Source organism: Zalophus californianus, chromosome 15, assembly GCF_009762305.2.
Source record: "Zalophus californianus isolate mZalCal1 chromosome 15, mZalCal1.pri.v2, whole genome shotgun sequence".
Taxonomy (NCBI): Eukaryota; Metazoa; Chordata; class Mammalia; order Carnivora; family Otariidae; genus Zalophus; species Zalophus californianus.
In genome coordinates, this window is record NC_045609.1 from 18,407,135 (window position 1) to 18,434,909 (window position 27,775).

The window sequence follows — 27,775 nt, forward strand, 5'->3', positions numbered from 1 at the left end:
GCACTCCATGCTCCCCTTGGTCTAAGAGGTTGGAATTTAAAGGACAACATGCTTCCTGCTCACTTCCTGCTCATCGGGACATTTAAAGCACTATTTAATTCCACACTATCTTTTTATTATCGGTACTTCCTCTCAAAAGTCCTACACTCCTCGCCTACCAGGGCCGCAAGTAGGGTGAAGTGAGTCACTCTGCTGGGGGTGAAGCTTAAAGGGGGTCTAAAAAGTCTCACTAATCAAGATAAATAATATTTTAACAAAAATTTTTTTAAAAATCGGTAAACTAGGCCAGCTGCTAACTGCCTATTTCTGTAAATAAGACTTTCAGGGGTGGGATTAAGATGGGAAGAGAGAGGCGGGATCATGCAAGTGCAAAAATGCATTTGAAGTTTTGATATATTGCTTATCATGGATTTTTTGCATTAATTTTGATTTTTTTGAAACTAATTTTGACTTTAAAAATATTACATTAAAATATTTATCTTGATTATTGAAGTGTGGGGGTTTTTTCGATTTTTTGCAAAATTTTGCAGTGAGGCACGTGTCACTCACTAGCCTTACCCTAGTATCGACCCTGTAAAATTACGAGTCAACAAAAATCTATCCATCTTGTTCAACCACGACTCTTACATGTGAGAGAATCAGGCCGCTCCCCTCCCCAATCCCCAGCGTAGAGATGCCCGCACCATGAAGTCTCCTTGCGGCCCCGTGAGTTTTAGGATCCTCTCCTCTGGCTTTCCTTGCACGTGTACTAAAATACTACATTGCATTTGGATTGGTCTTCTCGCCCTGAGCAGCCGGAGTGCCTTGACCGTGTCTGCTTTTGCACTTTGGTTCAAGTTATGAAATGATCCGGTCCTCTGTACTCAAAGTTACCCAATTTCACTGCTCGCCAACCACCTCCTCCACAACGCCTCCCACAACTGCGCTGACCCGCAGCGATGTCCTCTCCACCAGTGTTCTGCGTCTCAGTCCGGTGCTCGGTACTGGGACGCAGGGTGACAGGACCAGCCCTAGCCTGGGTCGCCGGGGCAGCAGACCCGCCCCAAGCCCAGACCAGCTCGCAGTCTGGCCGCCACATCCTTTCACCGGTCATCGTGTGATCTCGTCTGTGCGCTCCGCCGAGTGCTCCGGCGTGAGAAAAGGCTCGCGCCGCTTCCAGGTTTTTTTACGGGAGGAAACTGAAAAGCGCGAAAAAGCTCCTCGCACGGTAGTGCGCAGGCGCAGCGGCGCGCGGGGCTTTCTTCAGCCCGGTCCTTGGCGGCGCCGGCTGCGCGCCGGGCGCTCGGCAGCCGGGTGGGGGCGCTGCGGGGAAGGCGCCCGAGGCGGGAGGGGGCTCCTTGGAGGGGGTGGTGCAGGGCCGGGGTCACCGCCCTCGGGGGCGGGGACCCGTGCGGGCGGAGGAACGGGGCTAGGACCGGTATGGGGCGGGCGCTTCCCGGGGCGTGCGCAGGGGCCGCGGGCCAGATGAGACGGGTGACGGCGGGTGACAGCGGGCGGGGCGGCGGGCGTTCACGCCCTCTGCTCGGCCGGGCCGGGAGGGTCCTCGGACTCGGTGCGCGCCGGGCCGGGCGGGCTGAGGCGCGCGGGTCGGACGCGGCGCCATGCACGGCCCCCCTGCTTGGCCGCTGCGGCTGCTCCTGTGGCGAAGCCCGGCCGCCAGCACGTGGACCCTGGGCGCCGGCGTCCCGGGGCCCCGGCCTCAGTTGACGGGCCTGTGGCCGGCGCGGCCTTGGGGCGCGAGGCCGAGGCTTCTCGGGGATGCCGGAGCCGCGGGAGGCCCGCGCCGCTGCACAAGCGGCTGCCCGGGCGGGGGTCCCCGCGGCCCCGGAGGTGGAGCAGGCCTCGTGCGGCTCCTGGGGCTGTGGGCGCGGCCCCCCGGCGCCAGCAGGTGCCGGGCGCTTGCCGGGCCAGACGCTCCCCGGCTCCCGCGCGCCGGGCTCCGGGGCGGCCCGGCAGTCGCAGCCCGGGTAGGGGGCGAGGCCTGGCAGCGCCGGCCGGCGTTGCCTGCGGCCGCGGCTACTCCCGGAAACAAGCCGCGGCTGCGCCCGGCGGTGGCCGGGCGCTCGGAGGCCCAGAAGCTCTTGGGGCTGGCGTATCCGGAGCGCGGGAGGCTGGCAGGTAGGGCTTTCTCTGTCCTCTTCCCCTCTGCGGGTCAGCACACCTTACAGAGCGCGTGGTCCCGGGACACGGTGGGGGCGGCAGAGAGACCCTGGGCCACTTGTAACACCGTGAGGAGGGACGGGCTGGCTTTGTACATGGGGATCTTTACCAAGAAGTGCTGAATGGAGCGCTCACCTCTCGGTAGCATTGTCAAGCCTTTCAGGTTGGCCGAGAACCTGTTGTCAGTTGTCTTTTATGTTTGTTTTCTTAGCTTGACACACATTATACAAGTGGAGCAGCATCTCATTATTGGAATCTTTGGGTCCGCTCTGCTTTGGCATTGCCAGCATTCTCAGAATGAGCTGGGTTCCCCCCCTTTTACATTTTAAAATTTATTCTAGCCAAAAATATACCTGTTTTGTTTTACGCAGTTATAGTACTTCTTAAAAGCATTATGTATTATGCTAAGCGAAGTGAGTCAAAGAAAGACAAAAACCGTATGAGCTCACTCATATGTGGAATTTAAGAAACAAAACAGATGAACATAGGGGACGGGAAGGAAAAATAAGACAAAAACAGAAAGGAAAACCGTAAGAGACCCTTAACTATAGGGAACAAATGGAGGGTTGCCGGAGGTGAGCTGGGTGGGGGATGGGGTAACTGGGTGATGGGCATTAAGGAGGGCACTTGATATAATGAGCACTGGGTATTGTATGCAGCTGATGAATCACTAAATTCTATCCCTGAAGCTAATAATACACTATGTGTTAACTGAATTGAATTTAAATAAAAATAAGTAAAAACATTATTTGCTTTAGGCAAGTTTATTAAACAGTCAACAATTTTTTGCTATGTGAAGCAAAACAATGGAAACCTTTCAGGTTTGTTTCAGGTGCTTTTTGCCTCCCTGAGTGGTAAGCAGGAAGTTACTAGCTCTTCAAAAAATCAAACACTGGCATGATCGGCGATCTGTGAACTCCAGGAACTATGAGAAATTGTAGATCATAACCCAACTAAATCATAATTGAGTAATTTTTTTAAAGAAATTGAAATGAATGTATTTAGAACTATTTTCTATAGTTCCTCATTTTTTTTAAAGGATTTTATTTATTCATTTGAGACACAGAGATACAGAGAGAAGAGAAAGCATGAGCAGGGAAAGAGGCAGAGGGAGAGGGAGAAGCAGGCTCCTTGCTGAGCCAGGAGCCTGATGTGGGGCTCGATCCCAGCACCCTGCGTTCATGGCCTGAGCCGAAGGCAAACGCTTAACCATCTGAGCCACCCAGGCGCCCCTGTAGTTCCTCATTTTTAACCGTAGCTGGGGAAATGTTTACACGCAAGGGCCTTTTAAGATCTAAAGGTTTTTGAGATTCCCCTAAATCTTCATTTCTTTAATAAATACTTATTGAGCCCGCTCAATATATGGTAGGCCATGCATGGGGTTACATTGGCGAGCAGAAAAAAACATAGTTCCTGTTCCTGCTAGGGCTTCCAGTTTAATGGGGAGGAAACATAAATGAAATAATCATATGACTAGAGATAAAACTGCAGCCATGATGAGGGCGAGGGCCTGTGAGGTTGTCAGATGCAGCCCTTGAAGCAGGTGAGAAGCCCGCACGCTTTGCTGCAAAACTATTGCTTTAGAAAGGATTTTCTTAGGGAGTCATTTGTGATGTGGAGGAAGGCAGGTGGAGTAGGAATGTTTTACCTGTCGCTGACTGTTGAAGCTTAGGGCAATTCTTGGTATCACCGAGGTATAAAGAGAATTTATTTCATTGCTCAGTTGGGCGTATGTAGATTTTGATGGAAATAAAGATCTTTTACCCTATTAAAAGAAAATTTTGAGACTAGATAATCTCACTGGACTGTGAGCTGCTTGAGACAGGCACTGTGTGTGATTGTCTAGTTCTTAGCATGTGTGCAGCACAGAGCAGGGGCTCAGAGTGCCCAAGATGAAGGAATAAATAATGGTCCCACCAGGCCCAGATTGAGGCCCAAATTTAGAGTCCCTGAGCACTACAGGGTATGTCTGCCATTCCCATATGCAACTCGGAGTGACTGCAAGGAAAGCCAGTTTTGTTTTATTTCTGAAATATCAGGTGCCGAGAAGGTGTTTTAGGCATCAGACTTTGCTGGTGCCCACATGTGCTCAGCCCTCTGGGTAGCTCAGCCCTGCCTCTCTCATAATCATCATCCCTGTACCTTCCTTCCGTTCCCACATGTCCTACCATGCTAGTGTGTTGAGAAGACAGCTTTAAATGAAGTCAGAGCTGTACCTCCTTTTATTTTAAGAAGAGCGATTTGGGGGCACCTGGGTGGCTCAGTTGGTTAAGCAACTGCCTTCGGCTCAGGTCATGATCCTGGAGTCCCGGGATCGAGTCCCGCATCGGGCTCCCTGCTCAGCGGGGAGTCTGCTTCTCCCTCTGACCCTCGCCCCTCTCATGCTCTCTCTATCTCATTCTCTCTCTCTCAAATAAATAAATAAAATCTTTTAAAAACGATTTTGATCTGCCTCATTGAATAATTGTGAACATATAATCTGAGAAAATAAGTCCGAGCTTGATACACTAATTTATTTTAAACAGATAATAAATACTTATTGTATCTTATGAGGAAATCTGTTGAAAAACCCTTACTAGGACATATGGTTTCCTTAAAAGCCATTATATATGATATATCGAAGCCCATCTGGACGTTGGCATTTGTGGGATTAAAAGGAAGTGGGGTGTCATCATTAATTTGTAACTTATCGTAAGAGCAGCCTCAGATGTTGGCACATCTCTCTGAAATGCTGTGGATAAAGAGCTGTGTGTGTGTGTGTGTGTGTGTGAATCAAGAAACCAAAAAAAGCTGAGCTGAAGAAAAGAAATTCCAGTGTTAATTTGCCAATTTTTAGGAAAACAAATGCAAAAATCCTTTTTCAACGATTCAGCTATACATTTGATTAACAATATTTTCATCTGTCTTCAGCAATCTGCTGAGTATGCCACTTGAAGCCTGTGAGCAGAACACTTTGATCTGAAGTAATTTATATCAGAAACTTTAAAACCAGGGTCTGCCATGTGAAATGTTTCCACATGTGTGCAGAGAAGAGTTTTAGCATTGTTCCCGTTCTCCTCCCAAAGGCACTGCAGTCCCCTCACCTGCCCTCGCCCCCCTGCGGCTCACTTGGTATAGGAATTCGCACCATCATCCTATAGTCATGGCCTTTTACAAAGTTGCTCTCCAGTCTCTCTCTCATAATTCTTCATCTTATCGCCTTGGCCAGAGGAGCCTTCAAAGATACAGGAGCTCATCGAGGAGCCCCTGTGGATGGACTGCTGGGATAAGAAGGAATTTGTCCGAGCCCCTTGCTGCGTTTGGCAGATAGAGGGAGGCCGTGGAGGGCTGTAGCCACCCCATTGAGTTAGGGGCAGGGAACACTGCATAAATTGATATCAGGAGTGAGCTGTGGGTCGTTGGGGAACTGTGAGGTTATAATGACAATGCCAACCTGGAGGTGCACACAGAGCCAGCTTGCCTTCCCTACACTTCCCGGGCAGGTTCCTGGTTACACTGTGCAAGCAAGGTACACCTCCACCCCTCCACCCACACCGTTCAGTTGAGGCCTCTGGAGAACTGGGGAGGGTGCCCCTCATTTAAAATACTGATAAGGACTTGTGTGGTTTGAGATTAGGACCATTCTTAGCACCTGATGCCCACCAGGAGCTTTTGCTGAATGTATAGTTATATTTTATGAAGTGACCAAAAAGAATAGAGTGATAAAACCAGTGAATGCAGTAAGCAAGGAGAGGGTGAGCCGTGCTTAGAATGGCTGTTTCCTGAAGCCCAGGTCAGGACGGAGGCTCTTCCAAGGACAGTACTGCCGGCACAGTGAGGCTGAACCTCTGAAATTGAGACTGCTCCAGAAAGCCAAGGAGGTTTGTTTGCTCTGGAAATACTGTATTTCAGAGAAAACATTAACATTCTCTAGCTGTGCTATGAAACGTGTTAGAATTGATATAAGCAGACAATGCATACCATGTTTTAAAAGAACTTGGTATGAAAAAAAGTAGGGTTCGTTATTTTTATGTTGATTACAGGTTGATTAATATTTTGGGTATATTGGATTAAATGCATTGTTAAAATTAATCTTACCCACTCTTACTCTTTTAATGTGGCAGAAGATTTGAAAGTACATCATATGTCTACTGAACAGCGAGCTCTGGAGTCAAAGGCAGGCCTCCCACTATTGCAGATTTGGCCCAGATGCCTCAGTCTTCAGCACAAGCTGACAGTCTGGAAGATCTTTGTTCTGCAGATTACTCCATGAACTGAGCAGTTTCCTAAACTCTGTTTCCTGCTAGTCTACCAGCCCCTGATGTCTTCACTTCCTTCCCTATCCAGCTTAGATGCCAGGTTTCTTCACCTCACCCTCTAACCTGCAATACCTTCTCCTCCTTTGTGCCCCATAATACCCACCTTGCATCCATGGAGATGTCTCCTGGACACTTGAAAACTCAACATGTCCAAAAACCAAAGTTGCCTTCCTCCCTAAAGCTGCCTTTTCTGCTCTGTCCCTCCTCTCAGAGAGTGGACTGCTGTGTGAACCCCTTTGCCACAGCCGGAGACATTCTTGGCTCCTTGTGATGGTAACAGTGATGAAGATAATAGGTGATTATTGTTCACTAGATATTGGGCCCTGTATCAGATGCCTTACATATATGCACTTAATTTACTCCTTGTAATATTTCTATGAAGGAGGTATAACTTTTATTGCCATTTTATAGATGAAGACACTGAGGCACAGAGAGGTTGAGTGACTCACTGGGGGTCAGACAGCTAGATGGCAGAGCAAGGTCCAGTTTAGAACCTGTCCTCCTAACATGCTCCCCAAACCCGGCCAATCCTCAGGTCCTGTAGAGCCTAGTTCATAAAAGTATCCCCTGTCCTTGTCACCCTCCTTGTCCTCTCTGCCCTTGCCCTGGTTCCCTCCAGTCCCTCTTGCCTGGAGCAGTGGACTAGCGTGTTCTAAGGAGTCTCTGTCTGCAGTCATGCTGGCCTCCAGCCCTCCCCTTTCACTCTGCAGCCAGAGTGGATCATTTAACATGCAAAGCTGGGTATCAAGGAGGGCGCACATTGTGTGGAGCACTGGGTGTAATATGCAAACAATGAATCATGGAACACTACATCAAAAACTAATGATGTAATGTATGGTGACTAACATAACATAATAAAAAAATAAGTTAAAAATAAAATGCAGGGCACCTGGGTGGCTCAGTCGTTAAGCGTCTGCCTTCGGCTCAGGTCGTGGTCCCGGGGTCCTGGGATCGAGCCCCGCATCGGGCTCCCTGCTCAGCGGGAAGCCTGCTTCTCCCTCTCCCACTCCCCCTGCTTGTGTTCCCTCTCTCACTGTCTCTCTCTGTGTCAAATAAATAAAATATTAAAAAAAATAAATAAATAAATAAATAAATAAAATGCAAAGCTGGGGACGTCTGGGTGGCCAAGTCGCTTAAGCGTCTGCCTTTGGCTCAGGTCATGATCCCCGGGTCCTGGGATTGAGTCCTACATTGGGTTCCTTGCTCAGCGGGGAGCCTGCTTCTTCTGCCTGCTGCTCCCCCCTGCTTGTGCTCTCTCTCGTTCTCTGACAAATAAATAAAATCTTTAAGAAAATAAATAAAATGCAAAGCTGACTGTAGCACTACCCAACTTAAAGCCCTCTTAGCCTGCCATTCTGTAAATTCCCTATTCCACGTTATAATCAAGAACCCACTACCTCTCCACTTTGTTTCTTAGTACTTCTTCCTTTGCGCCATGAGGTCCCAGTTCCAACTCTGTCCTGCAGGCATTCTCCTTCCTGGCCTGCCCCAACCCCCAGGCTTGTGCCCTTTTCTCTACTTCGAATGTAGTAAGATGAAGGCTTTGTCTCAGTGTGGTTCTGCATTATATGATTTGGGTGACCTTGGGCAAGCTCCCTCGCCTCTCTGTGCTTGAGTTTCCTTTGAAAATGTGGATAAGAGGATTTGGGGGACGATTCAAGGAGATAGTGCCTACCAAATGCTTCAGACAGTGGTGGGGACTCATTTTTCTGTTTCATCTTTAGTCCTGGAATGACACTGGACTTAGCTGTACCTGCCAAATTGTCAGATGAATCCTTAAAAGATGGGTACCATGTCTAGCAGGTGATGGGCATGCTGTGCAGCTTCTTCCACCCATCCCAAACGTCTGTTTTTTTCATGAGTTAACTGCATTTTAGGGTTTCTGTCCCCCTTCTTTTGAAGAATATTTCTTTCACTTTTTGGATGCCATGATTTAGTAGAATGAGGATAACAGAAAGATGCCTGAAGATACCTGTCAAGAGATACGTAAGAGTTGCTGGGGTCCCATCAGGCAAGGATAGGAACAAGCACGAGGCTTAACCACAGAAAAAAGTTGGAGAAGGATTTCAGAAGGATTGTAGTATAGTCAGCATGTCAGGTTTAGGGAGGAATCTGAAACGATAGGGTGCAAGTCTAAATTATTCATTAATGTCTAAGACAGTGGTATGTAGTAAATAAAACCTCCATTAACAGGAATCCATCTAAACAAAAGCTGAAAAACTTTTATTTTACTTTTGTCTATATTCAGTTTGTACGAAAAGGACACAAATGGCAATAAAACAAACATAATTTTTTTTTTAATTAAAAGGCAAAAGGGGATATGCTGGAATGAGTTTGGATTCAACTAAATTCCTTCCTCTTTGGAGTCATTATCATTATTGTGTAAGAACTAGTGTTCAGAATCAAAATCATAGGGCATTTTATTCACAAACTACAGATTCTGATTTGGAATCAAAACTTTGAATTAGAACCCTGGAGGAGGGAGGGAGAAAAGAACACTTCTAGCACTTCACATACATTATACTCTGGGAAGCTTTTGCCAGAGTGAATGAACAGACTGGAGAGACTAGCTACTGATGAAAGATGAAGCCGAAAGGCTTCTCGGGTTGATCCCTTGTTCCCCAGGACTCCTCCTTCTGGAGCGTGCCTGTTCACCACAGTTGTGAAGTGCGGAATCCCAAGTTAGTTCTGCGTGCCTTGTGGGCTTTCAGTCCCTCTGGGCCCTATCGTCAGGAGCGTGGCATTTTGAAACAAGACCCCAGGTCTTACATCAAAATGAAATGGCCCTTGGCCAGGTTTACATTACTCAGTTAAATTGTGATTATGGGATTTTAAGCCAGACGCAGGGACTTTCCGGCTCTGTGCAAAGAGTCATTTCCATCTGGATTTTCTGAGGTGCCAGATCTTACGTTCCTATTTAGACAACTGAGGAACTTTGGTCTGATAAACTTTTGTGCCTTCTTTGCCAAAGTACATTCGACAGGTGTTTATTGAACTTCTACTATGTGTCTGTGGGGTGCAGATATAGCAGTGAACAAAGCAGACAAAAATCTTTTTTATGTCCTGGGGCACCTGGCCAGCTTAGTCAGAAGAACATGTGACTCTTGATCTTGGGGTTGTGAGTTCAAGCCCCACGTTGGGTGTAGAGATTACTTAAAAATAAATTCTTAAAAAAGTCTGTTATGTCCTAATGAAGAGATAGACAATAAACAAGTGAAATGTTTAGAATGCCAGAAGGTGGGGGGTGCTAGGAGGAAAATGAGGGAATGAGGCAGCCAGTATTGGGTATCTGTATTTTAAATAAGGTTGTCAGAGTGGGTCTTCTCGAGAAGAGGATGTCAGAAGGCCTCGAGGAGGGAAGAGCGTGATTGTGTGAAATCGTCCTTACTTAAAAGGCTCTCCTTTCTCCTAGAGCTCTGCCAACTGAAACTGTTGGCACTGAGTTTGCTCTATACTTTTTTTTTTTTAAGATTTTATTTATTTATTTGACAGAGACAGAGCACAAGCAGGGGGAGGAGCAGAGGGAGAGAGAGAGAAGCAGAGTCCCCGCGGAGCAGGGGAGCGGAATGTGGGGCTCGCTCCCAGGACCCTGAGATCATGACCTGAGCCAAAGGCAGACGCTTAACTGACTGAGCCACCCAGGTGCTCTGCTCTATACTCTTTTTAAATATAAAAACTATTTTTTAATTGAAGTATAGTTGATGTACAATGTTATATTAGTTTCAGGTGTATAATATATGGAATTGCCAATTCTATCTGTTACTTAGTGCTCACCACGATAAGTGTAGTCACCATCTGTCACCAAACAGCATTTAATACTGTATTATTGACTATATTCCTTCCCTATGTTGTACTTTGGTCTCTGTGACTTACTTATTCTATAACTTGAAGATTGTACCTCTTAATCTCCTTTATCTATTTCTCAGTACTCCCTCCCACTTTCCCTCTGGCAGCTACCAGTTTGTTCTCTGTATTTAAGAGTCTAAAACTTTTTGTTTATTCATTTGTTTTGTTTTTTATATTCTACATATAAGTGAAATCATTTCTTTGTCTGACTTATCTCACTTAGCATAATACCCTCTAGGTCCATCCGTCTTATAGCAAATGGCAAGCTCGCATTCTTTTGTGGCTAATAGTCGTGTGTGTGTGTGTGTGTGTGTGTGTGTGTGTGTGTGTGTACACACCACATTATCCAGTCATGTATGGGTGGACACTTGGGTTGCTTCCATATCTCAGTATTGTAAATAATACAATGTATACTCTTTTTATTAAGGTTACATAAAAACAATACCTTTAATTGGAGTGTTGGCATTAGGCAAAACACAAAGAGAAGCAACTGCTGTTTGTGGGGTGTGAGAGCTCCCCTCTCTCAGAGGTCAGTTCATGTTGTAGTCATCTAGAGCCTCACCATGGAATCTGTGGTGGTGGCACTAGCTGGGTTCCTAATAGGACCAAACTCAAAAGGCATGCAGTGGCCTGTACCCTGCCCCCAAACACCCCAATCTTCCTTTTTTTAAGATTTTATTTATTTTAAGGAAAGAGAGAGTAGGGGGAGAAACAGAGGGAGAGAGGGAGAAGTAGACTCCCTGCTGAGTGCAGAGCCTGATGCGGGCCTCAATCTCATGACCCTGAGATCGTGACCTGAGCCAAAATCAAGAGTCAGATGCTTAACTGACTGAGCCACCCAGGTGTCCCAACCCCAGTCTTGCCTGTTTCTTATTACTACCCCAGAGATGTTCTGTGTGTATATAAACTTAAGAGCCACTGAGCAAATGTTAACATTTGTGTCTCAGGCCGTTTTCACTAACAGTGTATCTTGGTGATGTCTGTACCTGGAGAGTTGCCTCATTCTTCTGAATGACTGTGTAAGATGCATAAAATAAATGCTTCTTAATTGATTAACTTGTTTCCCACTGGTGGTTGTTTGCATACTTTGAGTCCTTTGCTGGTATAAGTAATGCTGTAATGAACATCCTCGAAGGTACATCTTTTGTGTACACATATGGGAGTATATGTTAAGTTAAAATCTTAGGGGTAGAATTGCTGGATCAAAGAGAATGTACTTTCACATTTTAACCAAAATGATCACATCATTCTCCATTGCAGTTGTACCACTTTGCACACCCACTGACAGTGTAAATGCCTCTTTTCCCACAGCTTCACCCACACAGTGTGTTATCGAACTCTGATCCTTGCCAATCTAATAGATGAAAACTGGTATATCTTTGTAGTATAAATTTGCATTCCTCTTTTTGTGAATGCACTTACTTGCCTGGGGTGTGTGTTGTTCCTGATTGGATTTTCTCAATATTTTCCTTTCTGATAAGACTCTATTCCCCTGTTTTTTAGATGTGTGAACAATTGTGTTATTATCTATTTCCATATCATGCTGGTATTCTGGTGCTTTATTCCCCAAAGCAATAAGATTAAGAAGGAACATATCACATGTGTAATGGGTGCCAGGAACAGTATACTATTTCAAAACTTTAAATAGCCTTTGGAAATGGTATACATAATCAAGTGCTTTACCTGCATTGTTTGATCTTCAAGCAAAGACACAGTTAGATGCCAGAGAATGACAATGGATAGCATGAATGTAGGAAAAAGGTTATCTGAGCTGAACACCCAGAGCAAGAGGCAGGGAGGGAGGTCAGAATGGACCTTCAGATTTTCAGTTAGTCCTTGGTCATTCTTGTCTTCACATGATCAGACCTGGGTAAAGCAAAAGTCATTTTGTCTGGGTACTTGGGTATGATCAGTGCCTCCCTACAGCCACCCTACTCGTGTGTCCCTGGAACCCCCTGGGTTCTTGCCTTTAGTCAAGGGTCCAGGAGCAAAAGGAAGGAAACTCCCAGCACATGAGAGCAGCGCGTGCTCTGGATGGCAGCTCTGGGAGAGAAGCGTGGTGAAGTTGGGCCCCTGCCCCTTGCCGAAGTGCCCACGGACCTGAGAGCTGCTTGTGTTTTTCTAGCCGCAGTTGGGTTTCTGGCCGTGTCCAGTGTCATCACCATGTCTGCCCCCTTCTTCCTGGGAAAGATCATCGATGTCATTTACACAAACCCCACCGTGGACTGCCTCTCCAAGCTGACCCGCCTCTGCCTGGTGCTCAGTGGCATGTTCCTGTGTGGCGCTGCCGCCAACGCTGTTCGCGTCTACCTCATGCAGACTTCAGGTAAAACGGCCCTCGCCTTGCACGAGCGAGGTATTCCAGAGGCCTCGAGTGGCGTCACGTAGGGCTGTCCGGGCTCGAGGTTCGTGTGCTCCAGGCCGTCTGTTCCTCTTTTCTCCTGCCATCACGTTCAGCGGGGACAGAGCCCTATGTATGGCCAGACGTTGGAGCTACGAATTGTTTTAGGTCAGGCACTCGCTTCTCAACTCTCCCTGTACACGAAGTGAAGTGAGGGACGGAGCCTGTCTGATGGGAGGTTTGCAGACACGGCCCGTGGTCAGGAGGCTGGAGTTCTGAGCCTCCTCCAGGGAACTGTGGAAACCTTATCTGCTCCATGTTTGTGTTTCCCCTTCAGTAGGCACTGGGGCAATGATTTTTTTACAGCATTTCCGTGATGAGTCCTGGTTGTTAACAGGTGGGGGACTACCACAGTAATCCCAGAGCCCGGGATGCCAGACTCTAAGTCGCTTCTCAGTATTTAGCTAATAAAATAGATAATTAACCAGTGCTTGCCATTTGAAAGTTCAATACAGAAAAGGATTGCCAAGGAGGAACAAAATTAGCTTTTGAGAAGTTAATGTAGTAAAGCTTATTTGTAAATAATACTTTTTAAACATCTCTCAGAGATCCTGTATTTTATCCCTGAACCCCGTCCTCCACATCCGCAGTTTGTATATGGTTGCTAAGAGAAAATCAGTGCTTGTTACCGGTGCACGTCTGCCAATATGCCAGGGCTCAGGTGAGTCTGTTCCCACCAGGTGGATACAGGGCACCAGACATGCCTCAGAGGCTGTGGTGCTCAGAAGAGGTTGATGACCTCGGGCCAAGCTGCAACCTATTAGGTGGCTGCACCCAAGCTGATGCCATTCCTGTTTGCTTTTGCAGGTCAGCGCATTGTGAATAGGTTGAGAACTTCGTTATTCTCCTCTGTTCTGAGGCAAGAAGTTGCTTTCTTTGACAAGACTCGCACAGGAGAATTGATTAACCGCCTCTCCTCAGACACCGCACTCCTAGGGCGCTCGGTGACCGTAAACCTCTCGGATGGGCTCCGGGCTGGGGCCCAGGCTTCTGTTGGCATTGGCATGATGGTATGTTGGCCTGGCTTGTGTTGGTACCTTCTAGTCAGGGCTTTGGCCTGTTCCAGGCCTCTCAGTCATGAGATTAGCTCAAGTTGAGCTGTTCTCATCATCCTGTAAGCCACTTAGCCAAGAGTGCTGTCACAGAGGCTGCGTGATGTGGAGATGGCCTCTTCCTGTGTGGCCCCCTGCCACCTTGGTTTCTCCAGAATGACTTCTTGGAAGAGTGGACCGTTACATTTAGCAAAGATTACATTATTGCCTGGGTTTTCTAAGGCTGTGTGAAAGAATGTTGCAGAAAAGAGCAACAGGTGGTGGGAGCCCTTTGGGTGCCAAGCAGTTGGGTTAAAGGAAAGATTGTAAGTTACATTCTCTCCCTGCCCCCCAAAAGGCAGTGTTAAACTCGACAAGACCAAGGAATCATTGCCTTTCGGAGGAGGGTAAATTCCATCCTTCTGTACACAGAAGTAGATCTATTTTCCACTGAAGTGAGCTCTCTCTACCCCCACAGCCTCTTTCCTGCCTTAACTGGGTGGCTTGAGCACTGTCCTGTCTGTTTACCTCACTCATCAGACCTGTGCTGCTGGCCAGGAGAAATGTCATGCAAGCCACATAGGTAATTTTAAATTTTCTAACAGCCACATTTTAAAAAGCAAAAAGAAAGATGAGATTAACTTTAATAATATATTTTATTTAACCCAATATAAACGAAGTATCAGTTCAACATGTAATTTATATAAAAAATTATTAATCTGAAATTTAATATTATTTTTTCATATTAAGATTTCAAAATCCAATGTCTTTTATACTTATGGAACATCTCAATTCGGATGCTAAATTTTCATTGGAAATATTTCATCCTCGTTTAGATTTATAAAATTTGCCATTGAAAAAGTAGACTGACGTACCAGGTTTTCCAGACATACCTAAAACCTTACCAATAACTGAATAGAAATAGAATATTCATTTTTAAGTTTAAATTTTAATTAAAACTAAACAAATTTAAAAATTCAGTTTCTCAGTCACACTAGCTACATCTGAGGTGCTCAGTAGCCATGTGATGCTGTCATTTTAAGCAGTGCAGTTCCAGATCCCTAAACGAGGACTGTAATTATTCCCATCCCCCAAGTGGAATAGCTTGGGCTTATGTCCTCTTTGCTTCCACGTAGCACTCAATCCAGAGCAGACGGACGTGTTGCAGACTGAGCTGGTAACATCAGATTATGGAATGGAATGGGACTGATGCATTTCCTGCCCCACCGCAGAGGGCACCCCATGCAGATGGTTTGCTTGAGGTCCCGTGTAGTCAGGCCCCAGAACCATCAGACCTGCCCTGATTGCACCACTCCCCCTGCGTGTGTCCTCCTGGCAGCCATCATCCCGGGGCCCTGCTGAACTGCATGACTTGTCTGCTCGGGGGTGTCATTCCATAAATTGAAGGTGCCAAGCTCATTCCTGCTTCAGGGCCTTTGTCACTTGCTCTTCCAAGACCCTATTACACCTGAAATTGTTCTCTCTGTCCCTCTTTTACCCATTTGCTATCTAGCTCTCCCCTTGGATAAAACTCCACATGGGTCAGTTTATCTTCCAGGTGCCTGGAATAGCGTGTGCATGTGTAGGCATTCAGTAACGAGCTGTTGAATGAGAAAATGAATGAATGATTGGTTGATCCATCTATTACCGTACATTTCCGTGTGCAACTTTTCCTCAGCTTTTTAAGAAAGCCTTATGCTGATTATACTACTTTCTGTGCAAATGAGATTTGGCAGATTTTAACAATTTGTTGAAAAGATGCTAGTGCCGTTTAAAATCCAGTCACCAAATTGCAGGGTTGACAGGAAAACTCACTGTGTTATTTCTATAGAAGTTGATTACTTCCTCTTTGAGCAACTCCAGTTAGAAACTCCTTATGTTGAGTTCGCATCTGTCCTGCTGAGCCGTCATTCCTCTGAGGTATGGAAACAGCTCTAACTCTTCTCCCACTTGTTAGTTCCACCCCCTGCGGAGAGTCCTCTTTCATCTTCATTTGATACGGGTTTTTGTGGTGTCTTTGCCTTCTCGGCCATTTCAATGAGACACGTTGCTCTGGTTCTTCAGTGCCTTCGAGGGGACCCAGACTGGAACACAGAATTCCTGGTGTGGTCTGGTCGGCATGGAGACGCATGGGCCTCCTTCCGTTACTCCTGTCCTGCCTTCCTCTCCTCTGTGGTTGACCAGTGTCGCCTACTGTATACAGCATTGTACAGCGCTGGAGGGGAGAATACTTCCATCCTTCCTTCAGCAGCTTTGCCATGTTACCCCTGTGTGGCATGCTGAATTTTCGTGGAGTTTTATGAAGATTGAAGATGTCCGAAAAGTTCCACCAAAACAGGGTGTACAACTTTGAGACAGCACCTTCAAACCTGCCTGTTAATTTAAACACACACACACACACACACACAAACACACACACACACACACACACACACACACACACCCACCCACACCCCTATAGTAGGTAATGAGAATGTCTTGCTACTCTGTGTAACAAGCACATTTTGGCTTTTGTTTTTGACAGTTTTTTGTCTCACCAAATCTGGCCACTTTTGTTTTGAGTGTGGTGCCTCCAATATCCATCCTTGCTGTGGTTTATGGACGTTATCTACGGAAACTAACCAAAGTTACACAGGATTCCCTGGCACAAGCCACTCAGGTAAAGGCTGCTCCCCTGTATGGTCTCCACTAGAATGAACTCAGAGTCCAGGTACTAGTGGGCACCCCCTAAGAGATGTACTTAGGCTTTCCAAAAATGTGCTTACTTTTCCTTAAGTTAGCCCTCAAGATCCTAGAAACCTAAAATACTCTGCCTTCTAGACTACATTACTACCCACACCTTGGCGTAGATCCCACTTGACTGAACACTGTATGAACTCCTTAGTGCTTTACCATCACTATTTCTTATAGGATGGAAAATCTAATTATATTTTGAGGATAGTTTCTGCATGACACTCTGTCCTTTATTAATTAATAAGTGAAGCTTTGTAATGCTATCCAATACTGTATTTTTAAAAAAAATTAAAAATAACTTACATTTTCATGTTACAAAAACCAAGTGTGTTTGTAACTGAAAGCTGGAAAATATAAAGAGGGAAAATAACACATACAACCCTGTCTCTCAGAATGAATGTTATTAACATTTTAAAATCTATCCTTTTTATCTTTTTTCTCTGCATAAAAATATATTTCAGTGTCTGTTTATTAGCCCTCCTGTTTGTCTTTCTATCTACTTATATATGGTGTTTGTATGTATAGATAAATATTTGTTTCCAAAAATAGGATTGGTCATATACTCTGCTTTGTAACCTATTTTTGACTTAGTCATGTATCCTGAGCAGCATTCTATTGATAATGTCTTAAAAATGAGAGCCCCAGGGTGCCTGGGTGGCTCAGTCGGTTAAGCGTCTGCCTTCGGCTCAGGTCATGATCCCAGGGTCCTGGGATCGAGCCCCGCATCGGGCTCCTTGTTCAGCGGGGAGCCTGCTTCTCCCTCTCCCACTCCCCCTGCTTGTGTTCCCTCTCTCACTGTCTAATAAATAAAAATCTTCAAAAAAAAATGAGAGCCCCATTTTAACTTGCCTGTAGGAATCTTGAAATGTGACTTTCCTTTTCCTGAAATGTATTTATTATTCTCCCAGCTAGCTGAGGAACGTATTGGAAATATAAGAACTGTTCGAGCTTTTGGTAAAGAAATGACTGAAATAGAGAAATACACCAGCAAAGTGGACCGCGTGATGCAGTTAGCAAGGAAAGAAGCATTTGCTCAGGCTTGCTTCTTCGGAGCAGTAAGTAGATCATTTTATTTATTTATTTATTTTTTCAATTAGCAATAATCGCGCCTCGGATAAACCTCATTGGCTATGATACTGCCGCTGCGCAAAGCTAGTAAGTAGATCATTTTAAAAAGCCTGCAAAGGGTGGATCTTATGACTGAAAGACAGTTTTATTCTGTGACTTTGCCATGAATAGAAAATAATTCTCTTCCACTTCAAGACTAGGTGTGAGCATTCATAAACTATTTATGTGAAGGAAGAGGAAAACCGCTACATGTAACAAAGGGAAGTGGGTGATGAGACCAAAACAGCGTGGGATCAGACAGCTTCCCGGTGTGGTCCAGACCACCTGCATCCGCTTCACCTGGGACCTGGCTGGATGTGCAGATCCTCAGCTTCACTCCAGACCCATGAATCAGAAACCCTGGCGCAGGGGCCAGCAATCCATTTTAACAGGCCTCCAGGTCATTCTGATGCAGGCAGTTTGAGACCCACTGAGGATTAACCAAAATAACTTCAGTGTATCTCAAGAAAGAAGTATGAAAAAATACGACACTGAATAGAAAATCACCATGAAGGGAAATCCATAGCATCTTCAAATTGGAAAGAACTTCAGGTGATTCAATAATGGTCATGATTTAGGGACATGGGGGAAGCAGAGGCCCAGATAAGGCAGCATTGACCAGAGACCACGCACCTAACAACGCTCAAGGCAGATAAGAGAGACAGGACTCCAACTGCTTATCCAGCTTTGCTCGGGGTATCACATTAGAATATATAAACACACATATTAACTATATATTCATCTCCTTCTTATGGAGGGAGTTCTTAATATTGTTCTTTCCTTTGCAAACTGAATAGATTGAGTAAAATAGGAATCAGATGGGTGTCTTAGCTTCTAGGTTTTCCTGTTGATGAGTATATTTCCTTCAAGTACTGTAATATTTCAAAAGTATTTTTTTATTTGAAATTCACATTAAAACTTACTATTTGGAAAAATCTTGTTGTGATAGTTAAATGTAAAAAGGAAATTATAGGCCATGTTCATCCTTGTAGCATTTAGGTCTGTGGTTCCCACCTGACATCTCTGTTTTCTTCATTTGACAGACAGGGCTCTCCGGGAACCTGATCGTGCTTTCTGTCTTGTACAAAGGAGGGCTGCTGATGGGCAGTGCCCACATGACCGTGGGTGAACTCTCGTCCTTCCTAATGTATGCTTTCTGGGTTGGATTAAGCATTGGAGGTATATAATTTAAATAGGCTTGAGAGTTACAAACTAAAAATCAGGTTGTTGTTTCTGAAATAAAAATTTAACTTTCCCATTACACCACCTCTCATCAATTAACTTCCAACTGAAAAAACATTTCCTAGAATGTTAGTCCAACTTGACTTTGAAAGAAGAAATAAAGATATGAATGTGATCCCATGTAGGTGGGCAGTTACTTGGCTGGGAAGCTGAGGATTTTTACAGGCCTCTTGCAGCTCACTGAGCTTGGGGTCGTACTGGAGCCGTATTTTCCAACTCGCCTATTAAGACAGCTTGTTTGCTTTGGCCTTAGGAGATGGGGAGGGGGAAGGACAGCGCTGAACAGCTGTGAACACAAACCCACAGTCCTGTAGTAGTGGTAGTTTCCCGACTGACAAATCACTGGAGAATAAAATTCCTTTCGTAAGAAGTCAACCATGTTCAAAATTGATGAACGATCGAACGGTATAAATTAGAAAGTTCATGAAACAGAATTGCCTGCTTTTGTCAGGAATCTCTCAGAGTTCAGCTTTTGTTGTCCATTCCTGGCTAAAGGGAAGCAAGGTCCATGGAAGCAAATATGTGGGAAGTCAGTGAGGTTTTCTTTTCTGTACCTCTCTGGCATGCCCAGCCAACAAGGGGCAAGAGATTTCCTGCTTTTTGATTCCTTTCTTTGAAGACTGAGATAGGAAGGTTAGATAAATAGCCTGAGGTCTGATCAACGGAAGTCTGGTATCCCACAGTGTCACCTCAACCTGAGATTTTTATTGTCAGGGTTTAAAGGTAGAGGCTTTTCCTTAGACATCTGCAGGCAAGTGAGGATATATATTTTCTGGACTGAGATTTCCAGAGATCCCTGAAAATAGCATTTTAGTTCTGCTGGCTGCTTTTTTTTTTTTTTTTTACGATTTTTATTTATTTTTTTGACAGAGAGAGACACAGCGAGAAAGAGAACACAAGCAGGGGGAGTGGGAGAGGGTGAGGCAGGCTCCCCGCCGAGCAGGGAGCCTGATGCGGGGCTCGATCCCAGGACCCTGGGATCATGACCTGAGCCGAAGGCAGACGCGCCCCTCTGCTGGCTGCTCTTGAAGAAAAACCTGATTAACACGGTTCAGGGTGCTGAGTGGCTTGGGAAGTGAGAGGGTCAGTTCAGGAGGAGCCGGTGATGTGGTTAGGTCTCTCTCCACCCCTGGGTTGAGCCTGCTGGGCTGCAGGGTCTCAAACCTGGGTGGTCACGTTCCTTCAGGTCTTCTGGCCTGCCTCAGAGTGGACTTACCTACTACCACGTCCCCTCCCTATGGCCTTTCTGTTCACGTTCCATGCTTGACCACAGTCAGCTTTCCTCCCCTTTCCGTACGTTTTCTGCCACAAATTGACTTGATCTTTCTCAAGTCTCTCTGTTCCTCCCACCTGCTTTTCTCCAAACTACTTGACCTGATAGAAGCCACGTCTGATTTGGTGTGTTCACTGTCTTACTTTTTGTCCTGACAAGTTCACAACTGTGTCTTGCACAGAAGTAGGTTGGAAACACAGTTCCCATCTGCGGGGAGTCAGTTACCTCCCCCGTTATAGAAACGGCTGCTGAGGTTTGTCTGTGCTCGAGGTCTGGGGTCACTCACTTGGCTTTCAGAGCCGCAGGCTGTCCCACATCTCTGGTCGCTGTCTTGTATGATACCTGCTGTCTGGTGATGGAAGGAGAAAAGGTACAGGTGGATGTGGAGGAGTCTGTTAGCACACGGTCTCCCCACAGTTACAAGCCAGACAGGTACGTAAGGCTACAGGAACTTTATTCAACAAGTTGAATTAGATTTTGAATGTCTTTGTAAAGCTCACTGTTCAGAATAATTGCATAATGAATCTTCAAGCAAGAAATTCTATTTTATTTATTCAATAAATAAGAATTTTTAGATGTTGTTTTCTGCTTAGAACCGCATGCTGAAAAACAAAAACAAATTCTACTTGCATTCTTTGCTGAGAGAGGGTCAGAGTGCTGTTTGAAGAAAAGCATGCTTGCTTGTTTTGCACCGGAGAATGCTCTGACATCTTCCTACTGAACCTGATATCTTGTTTCTGATTTATTTTTATTGAGGTGAAATTCACGTAACATAAAATTACCCACTTTAAAGTTTACGATTCAGTGCTATTTTGTACATTCATGGCATTGTGCAACCACCACCTCACCTTAGTTCCAAAATATTTTCGTACCTCAAAAGAAAATCCCGTACTTATTAAGCAGTCTGTTTCTATATCTCTCCCCTCTTCAGCCCCTAGCAACCACAGTTTGCTTTGTGTCTTCGTGTGTTTACTTTAGCTCCTATAAATGGAATTACATAATATGTGGCCTTGTATGTTTGGCTTCTTTCACATAGCATAATGTTTTCAGAGTTCACCCACATTGTAGCATGGGTTGGTACTTCATTACTTTTTATGACCCTAATACTCCACTGTATGGAGAGACCACATATTGTTTATTCAGGGCCATTTTGTTTTGTTTCTATTTTCCAGAGTCTAAACTCTACTCTGTTGAACTACCTCCGGCTCCTTCCTTCCTTTCTGTTTTTTATTAACAGAATTTTTTTTAGGGGAATTTTAGGTTCACAACAGGATTGAGGGGAAAGTATAGAGAGTTCCCACATATCTCCTGCTTCTACATGAGCACAGCCTCCCTCAGTATCAACATCCCCCATCCGAGTGGTACATTTGTTATAATTGACAAACCCAACACTGACACATCATCATCACCCAAAGTCCATAGTTTATATTATGTTCACTGGTGTTGTATATTCTATGGGTTTGGACATGTGTCTGTCATCACAGTATCATACAGAATACTTTCACTGCCCTAAAAATCCTCTCTGCTCTGCCTGTTTCTCCCATCCCCTCACCCTTCACAACCACTGATCTTTTTACTGTCTCCATAGTTTTGCCTTTTCCGGAATGTCCTATAGTTCAGATTGGCATCTTTCATTTAGTAAATGGCATTGAGGATTCCTCCATGTCTTTTCAGGGCTTGATAGCTCATTTCTTTTTAGGACTGACTAATATTTCATTGTCTGATGTACCACAGTTTATTTGTCCATCCACATATTGAAGGACATCTTGGTTACGTCCCAGATTTGGCAATTATAACTAAAGATGCTATAAATATCCATGTGCAGATTTTCATGTGGACATAAGTTTTCACCTTCTCTGGGTAAACACAAAGGAATGAGATTGCTAGATCATATGCAAAGAGTATGTTGAGTGTAAGAAACTGCCAAAGTGGCTGTACCATTTTGCATTCCCACCAGCAGTGGAAGAGGGTTCCTGATGCGCCACATCCTCCTCAGCTGTTGGTGCTGTCAGAATTTTGGGTTTTCGTCATTCTGTTAGGTGTGCAGTGGTATCTCGCTGTTGTTTTGTTTGCATTTCCTTGATGACATATGATGTGGAGCATCTTTACATATGCTTATTTGTTATCTGTATTTCTTTAGTGAGGTCTTTGGGTTCAGGTCTTTTGCCCATTTTTAAATTGGGTTGTTCGTTTTCTTATTGTTGAGTTTTAAGAGTTCTTATATCGTGGATGTCTGTCCTTTATCAGATACGTCTTTTACAAATATTTTCTCCCACTCTGTGGCTTGTTTTCTCATTCTCTTTGGAGAGCTCCAGTTTTCAATTTTCATGAAATCTAATTTATCAGTTCTTCCTTTCATTGATCATGTGTTTGGTGTTTATCTACAAAGTCATCACCAAACCCACAGTCATTTAGGATTTCTCCTATGTTATCTTCTAAGAGTTTTATAGTTTTGTTTTTTACATTTAAGTCTATGATCCATTCTGAGTAATTTTTGTGAAGGGTGTGAGGTCTGTGTCTAGATTCTTTTTTTTTTTTTGTATGTGGATGTCCAGTAGTTCCAGCACCATTGTTAAAGAGTATCCTTTCTTTATTGAATTGCCTTTGCTCACTTGTCAAAGATTAGTTGACTATATTTATCTGGATCTATTTCTGCCCAGTGCATTTTTAATTTAACCTGAAGAGTTTAATCCACTGTATTTTGCACAAATTTCCACGAATATATGCACAAAAATACCTTAGAAAGAATATTTGGATAGTATTTTTGCAGCATCCTTACTGAGGGAAAGTATTACAAGTGTTATGTTCTTGCAGTTGACATGGCCTAGTGTACTTAGAGTTTGTTTGTTTTAAGTCATTAATTAATTCATAGTTCAAAGGTGACTTTAAAAAGAGATGGTTGGAATATTTAACATTTCCAAATTACTTTTCAGTTTTTAGCCTAGTAAAAGTTCTATTTGTTGACTGACTGAAAGGGGGGGGGGTTGATTTTGTGGATATGAATTTAAAATGAATATTGAGATGTTTTATATTCCTTTTAAGTAAGTGTTTTATTTATATTGTTATGTTTTTTTGACTAGGTAGATTTTCTCTGTAACATAGTGATTTTAATTCAGTGGTTGATTACTATGGCTCTATGCATTTGTAAATTCCCAAACATTTAATCTTTATTAGAAATCAATGAAATTGGAGGAGGAGAAGCTGAGGGCAAACAAGGGTATGAGACAGGGAATTTTGAATATGGTAGTTGCCTCAAATCCTTTTTTGAAAGGTAACAGATTTTATATCAAAAGCAAGTTATTGTTACTGTCCACAGAGGTCTGGGAGTAGCAGATGATCATTTCCTGGCATCGGTGACCGATATGTTTGCTTCTTGTCCTCAGGTCTGAGCTCTTTCTACTCGGAGCTGATGAAAGGGCTGGGTGCCGGGGGACGCCTCTGGGAGCTCCTTGAGAGAGAGCCTGAGCTGCCTTTTAATGGTGGGTCTCCCATGGGTTTGTTCTTTGCTGGGATTAAACAAATGTGGCTTTGGACAGTTAGACCAACTCCCTGTTCTACCTGCAAATGACAAGCAGGGCAAGGATGTCATCCCTGCCACACAGCAGAGAGGGTGATCAGAGGGGCAGGCAGTGAGAGAGGAAGGATGGTGCCAGGCACTGCTGCTGAGCAGAGGACTGCCCTGGAAGCGAGGGGGCTGACCAGGCGGTGTGCCTTCCTGCAGGTGATTCGTTACCACCACAGCAGGAAGGAAGGGAGTACCACCTAGGGTTGCACATAGGAAGGGCCCTGGCCAGTCCACCAGATTTGTCTTCTCTAGTGATTCTGATGTTTGGGCGGTGGGGAGGGTGAGGGAAAGGAAGACAGATCACACATATAAAAGCCTCTGAATTTCTTGGCTTTGGGTAGTGGGCCAGGGCATGCTGGTGTTAATTGGCTAGAGCCATCTCCTTTATTAGCTCCTTTCTTGGAAGCTAGGACTGGGGGAGCTGTGTGGCCAGAGCAGTAACCACTCCTCACTCACTGACTCCCAGGACATTGTGGCTTAGCCCTAGATCATGAGTGAAAGCCCAGCATTCTCCAGTGTGACGGGCTGGAGGAAATAAACACAGCTAAAAGAGATTGAGCAGCTTCTCCCAAGTCATTAGCAAGGTAATATCAGACTCTGAAGCTGTTGTACAAGGCTCACCCATTTACCATCATTCTATCAAAATATTTATTTAGAGTAGATAAGATAAAACCCGGACCTGCGGAACTACAGAGGCAGTGGCACAGAGGAAAGGCAGTGGGGCTTGAAACCAGACTGCTCCACAGGTGAAAACGAGCTTCACTACCCATTAGCTTGGGCAGGTGGTTGTCTCTGAGATTCAGTGTCTGGTCCTCTCTGCCTCTCAAGGCTGCGAGAATCAGACAAGCGCATACGTAGAGTGCCTCGGACAGAGTGGGTGCAGAGCAGGCTCGAGGTAAGCATTAGGCAGAGGCCTGTTCCTGCTGTGCCCGGTAAGAGCTCCTACTGCAGGTGAGCACAGGAGCTGTGGGCCGGGGCCATCTGTAGGCAGACAAATGGGAGAACGGAGTTCTGCTGTCAGCTTGATCTTTGCGTTAAGTAACTAGTATTCTATCTTGTTTCAGAAGGGGTCATTTTAAACAAGGAGAGCTTCCAGGGCACTTTGGAGTTTAGGAATGTGCATTTCGCCTATCCAGCTCGCCCAGAGGTGCCCATATTCCAGGATTTCAGCCTTTCTATCCCATCAGCATCGGTCACAGCGCTGGTTGGCCCAAGTGGTTCTGGCAAATCAACAGTGGTGTCCCTCCTGCTGAGGTTGTATGACCCCATGTCTGGTGAGTGCTTCATCACATGGTAGGGTGAGAGGACTCTCCAGAGCCCTTCTACTCTCATGTTCTGGGAGAGGACCAAATTATGCAGAGACCTTGTATGTGAGAATTCTGAAATGCCAGAGGGTTTGTTCCCAGGAAAGAAATCCCTTATACAAAGGTGTCACTTTTAGGAGTATATAGAAGGCCTGTCGGGCAGTTTGTATATTTCGTGTCTGACCTCTTCACCTCTTTCTACTTGGAGCTGATGAAAGGGCTGGGTGCCAGGGGACGCCTCTGGGAGCGAGTGACTTCCTGAATTCTACCTCCTCATCTCCCATGCTGGTGTGCCCTTCTGATGCCCCCTCTCCTGGGGTGGGCAAGGCTGCTCCACATCTCCAAAAAGGTGCCCACGTGTGGCTGGCTGAGCAGCACCGTGGAGTGAGTACCACTCTGTGCCGGCCACTCGGCTTGTAAAGCTCTCTGGAAGCCTTCAGGCTGCATCTGCCCATGAACTGCCCTGTGGCTAGCATGCAGATGGGTGATTTGGCAGCCAGGGATCCCCTTCTATGTGACTGCTTTATTGAAGCTATTTTGAGGTAGTAGGGATTTTCTTAATGGATTTTTATGTTTTGGTTTTTATTTTTAACTGGATTATAGCATCTTTTAGAGCAAAGAATATGTTATTTTACTTCTTTATGTCCTGTTAATTAAGATGTAATTGACATATAACATATCAGTTTCAAGTGTGCAAAATGATTTGCTGTGTGTATATATTGTGAAATGTCTAGTTAACATCCGTCACCGCACATAAAGTTTATATCCTTCTTTATATCAGAGCCTGGAGTAGATAGTCCATATTAATGGATTTAATTTTGGACTGAGAAAACGATGTTTCTCGGCAAGAAAACAACTCTAGGTAAAAATTACATTATTAGTTTAAAATCAGTGTGTCTTTGATCTCTGTATCTGTGCTTTTTGGTTAAAACCACGAGGGAGCTGGTTATATGCCAGATAGTTATTTGACTTGCAGATCCTGAGCCACGGAATCACCAACTATGTTAAAATGGGTGTTAACTATACTGTTTGCCTCTGGAATCCCTGTTTTGATTCACGCTACTTGCTATAAAATTCTGAATTTAGAAAAATCCTAGTTAGGTGAATGCAAAGCAAGTCAAAATATGAAGCCTCTAGTTTCTTTATCACGGTGAATAAATATCAAGGAGAAAAGAAACTACACGTAAATTCCAGCCTTCACAGACTGTAGAACACTTGTACTTTTTAAGTCAAAAACCTCAGGTTTTTGCCAGTGTATGAAAGTTTACAGCTGGCTTGTATAATTCCACACCACTGATGGAGAAAGCATGGTGTTTCTTAGTCAACGTTATCGTCATCCCCAAGCATTACTGAGTTCCCTCCGTGTTGTAGAATTAATTCTGTTAGCTAGGGTCACGGAATTACATCTGATTATTTAAAAGCTCTGCTATGGTATCAGATTCATGGCTGTGGATGATGAGTCTCCTCCAACTGCATTTATGCAGGAAGGGATATTTTAAGGAGTAATAAAAGAGCTAAAAAAAAATCACTGGCAGGATTGAATTTCCAGGACACTCCTCAAAACTTCACCGCAGAACCAGGCCTTCACGGTAGTTGCTGATGCTGACATATCAGGAAGCTCCAGAGTTAGGCAGCTTCAGAACTGTGCCAGGACTGCCAGTGTTGGTGCCAGCACGTGGGCACCTCACCGCGTGCCCCTTCCACGTAACTCGGCTTCTGAATCAGCGTGGCACACGTGAATCTTCTCGGGGAGCCGAGTCCCTCCAGAAAGGAAGCCACTGCAGCAAAGCGAGCTGGGTGGATGAACTAGTGGGTGGGCTAGCCAGCCAACTACTGTAGGGAGACAGTAGACAGGGAAAGGCCGTGAAATACGTTGATTTTAGATGCTGTTTGGAGATTTTGAACATACTTTGAATCTTTAAAAGAACTGAATGTGGAATTTGTCCACCAGATCCTTTCTGTGTTCACATTAGTCATTGGCCCCATGACATTCTGTGACTTTCCTCTCCTCTTTACAAGGAACTATCAGTCTCGATGGCCGTGATATCCGTCAGCTAAATCCAGTCTGGCTGAGATCCAAGATTGGGACAGTGAGTCAGGTGAGAAGAGAGGTTTCTATTTTTATTACACTGTCTTTTATATTCACTTTTATTATATATCTTTTCCTTAGACTTGAACCCCTCAAAAGAGAAGAAATGGAAGTTCTCCAGATGTGCTAAACTAATCTCCCATCGCATGTTTTTTAGGTTTGTAAATAGTGCTGTATCCTGAAGACCTTAAACACTTGAGCCAGTTGAAACTGACTTTTTATCCAAAGCTGGGGACTAGTATAACTTTGTAATTCAGGTAGTCCAGAGGATGGGGAGGAAATGATAGAACTTTTTAGCTTTTACTGACTCTTCCACAATTCACATTCTCATCACAGCACAGTCTACTGTTTTATATAATGAGTTTCAGGAATAAGCAAGCAAAGAGTATGGCAAGAGCCAGGGTCTCCTTGCAAAGGGGTCACAGATTTCAAGGCAGAATGTTAGTGTAATATGGTCACTTTAATGAGATCATTTGGTGCAGGGAAATTTTGACACAGCTGTTTATATTTTACTACCAGGCTATGTGCACAGCAGACAAACCTGAGGCTTCCCTCATTTCTGAGCCTCCCCCTCTAATGAATTTCTCCTCAGACCTTACCCTCATCCCACTCCACTGGGTGAGGAGCAGGAGGGGCAGTGATGGGAGCGGCTTGTTAGTATATGGATAGCAGCAGTGCATAGTGTTTAGGGATGGAGGAAAGAAGCTGGAGGTTTATTTGCTTTTT

The 27,775-nt window shown here is 44.9% G+C and overlaps 1 protein-coding gene and 1 pseudogene across 5 annotated transcripts in view; one reads left to right on the forward strand and one right to left on the reverse strand.

Annotated features, from left to right (window-relative positions):
* Window positions 1-1,435: 1,435 nt before the first annotated feature.
* The window catches only part of ABCB10 (ATP binding cassette subfamily B member 10), a 34,774-nt gene continuing 8,434 nt past the window's right edge, over window positions 1,436-27,775 (forward strand). The window contains exons 1-9 of one of the 5 annotated variants that reach the window (XM_027596627.2): window positions 1,436-2,118; window positions 12,430-12,630; window positions 13,513-13,715; window positions 16,261-16,395; window positions 17,378-17,524; window positions 18,620-18,755; window positions 23,475-23,570; window positions 24,724-24,930; window positions 26,980-27,059. In XM_027596627.2, coding sequence (XP_027452428.2) covers window positions 1,602-2,118; window positions 12,430-12,630; window positions 13,513-13,715; window positions 16,261-16,395; window positions 17,378-17,524; window positions 18,620-18,755; window positions 23,475-23,570; window positions 24,724-24,930; window positions 26,980-27,059 — 1,722 coding nt within the window. In that variant the 5' untranslated portion in view covers window positions 1,436-1,601. Of the gene's footprint in view, window positions 2,119-10,081; window positions 10,101-12,429; window positions 12,631-13,512; window positions 13,716-16,260; window positions 16,396-17,377; window positions 17,525-18,619; window positions 18,756-23,474; window positions 23,571-24,720; window positions 24,931-26,979; window positions 27,060-27,775 lie in introns of those variants that run through there. The other 4 variants (XM_027596626.2, XR_003520386.2, XM_027596628.2 and 1 more) reach the window with 4 other exon arrangements.
* LOC113924015 lies at window positions 17,540-17,623 on the reverse strand (annotated as a pseudogene).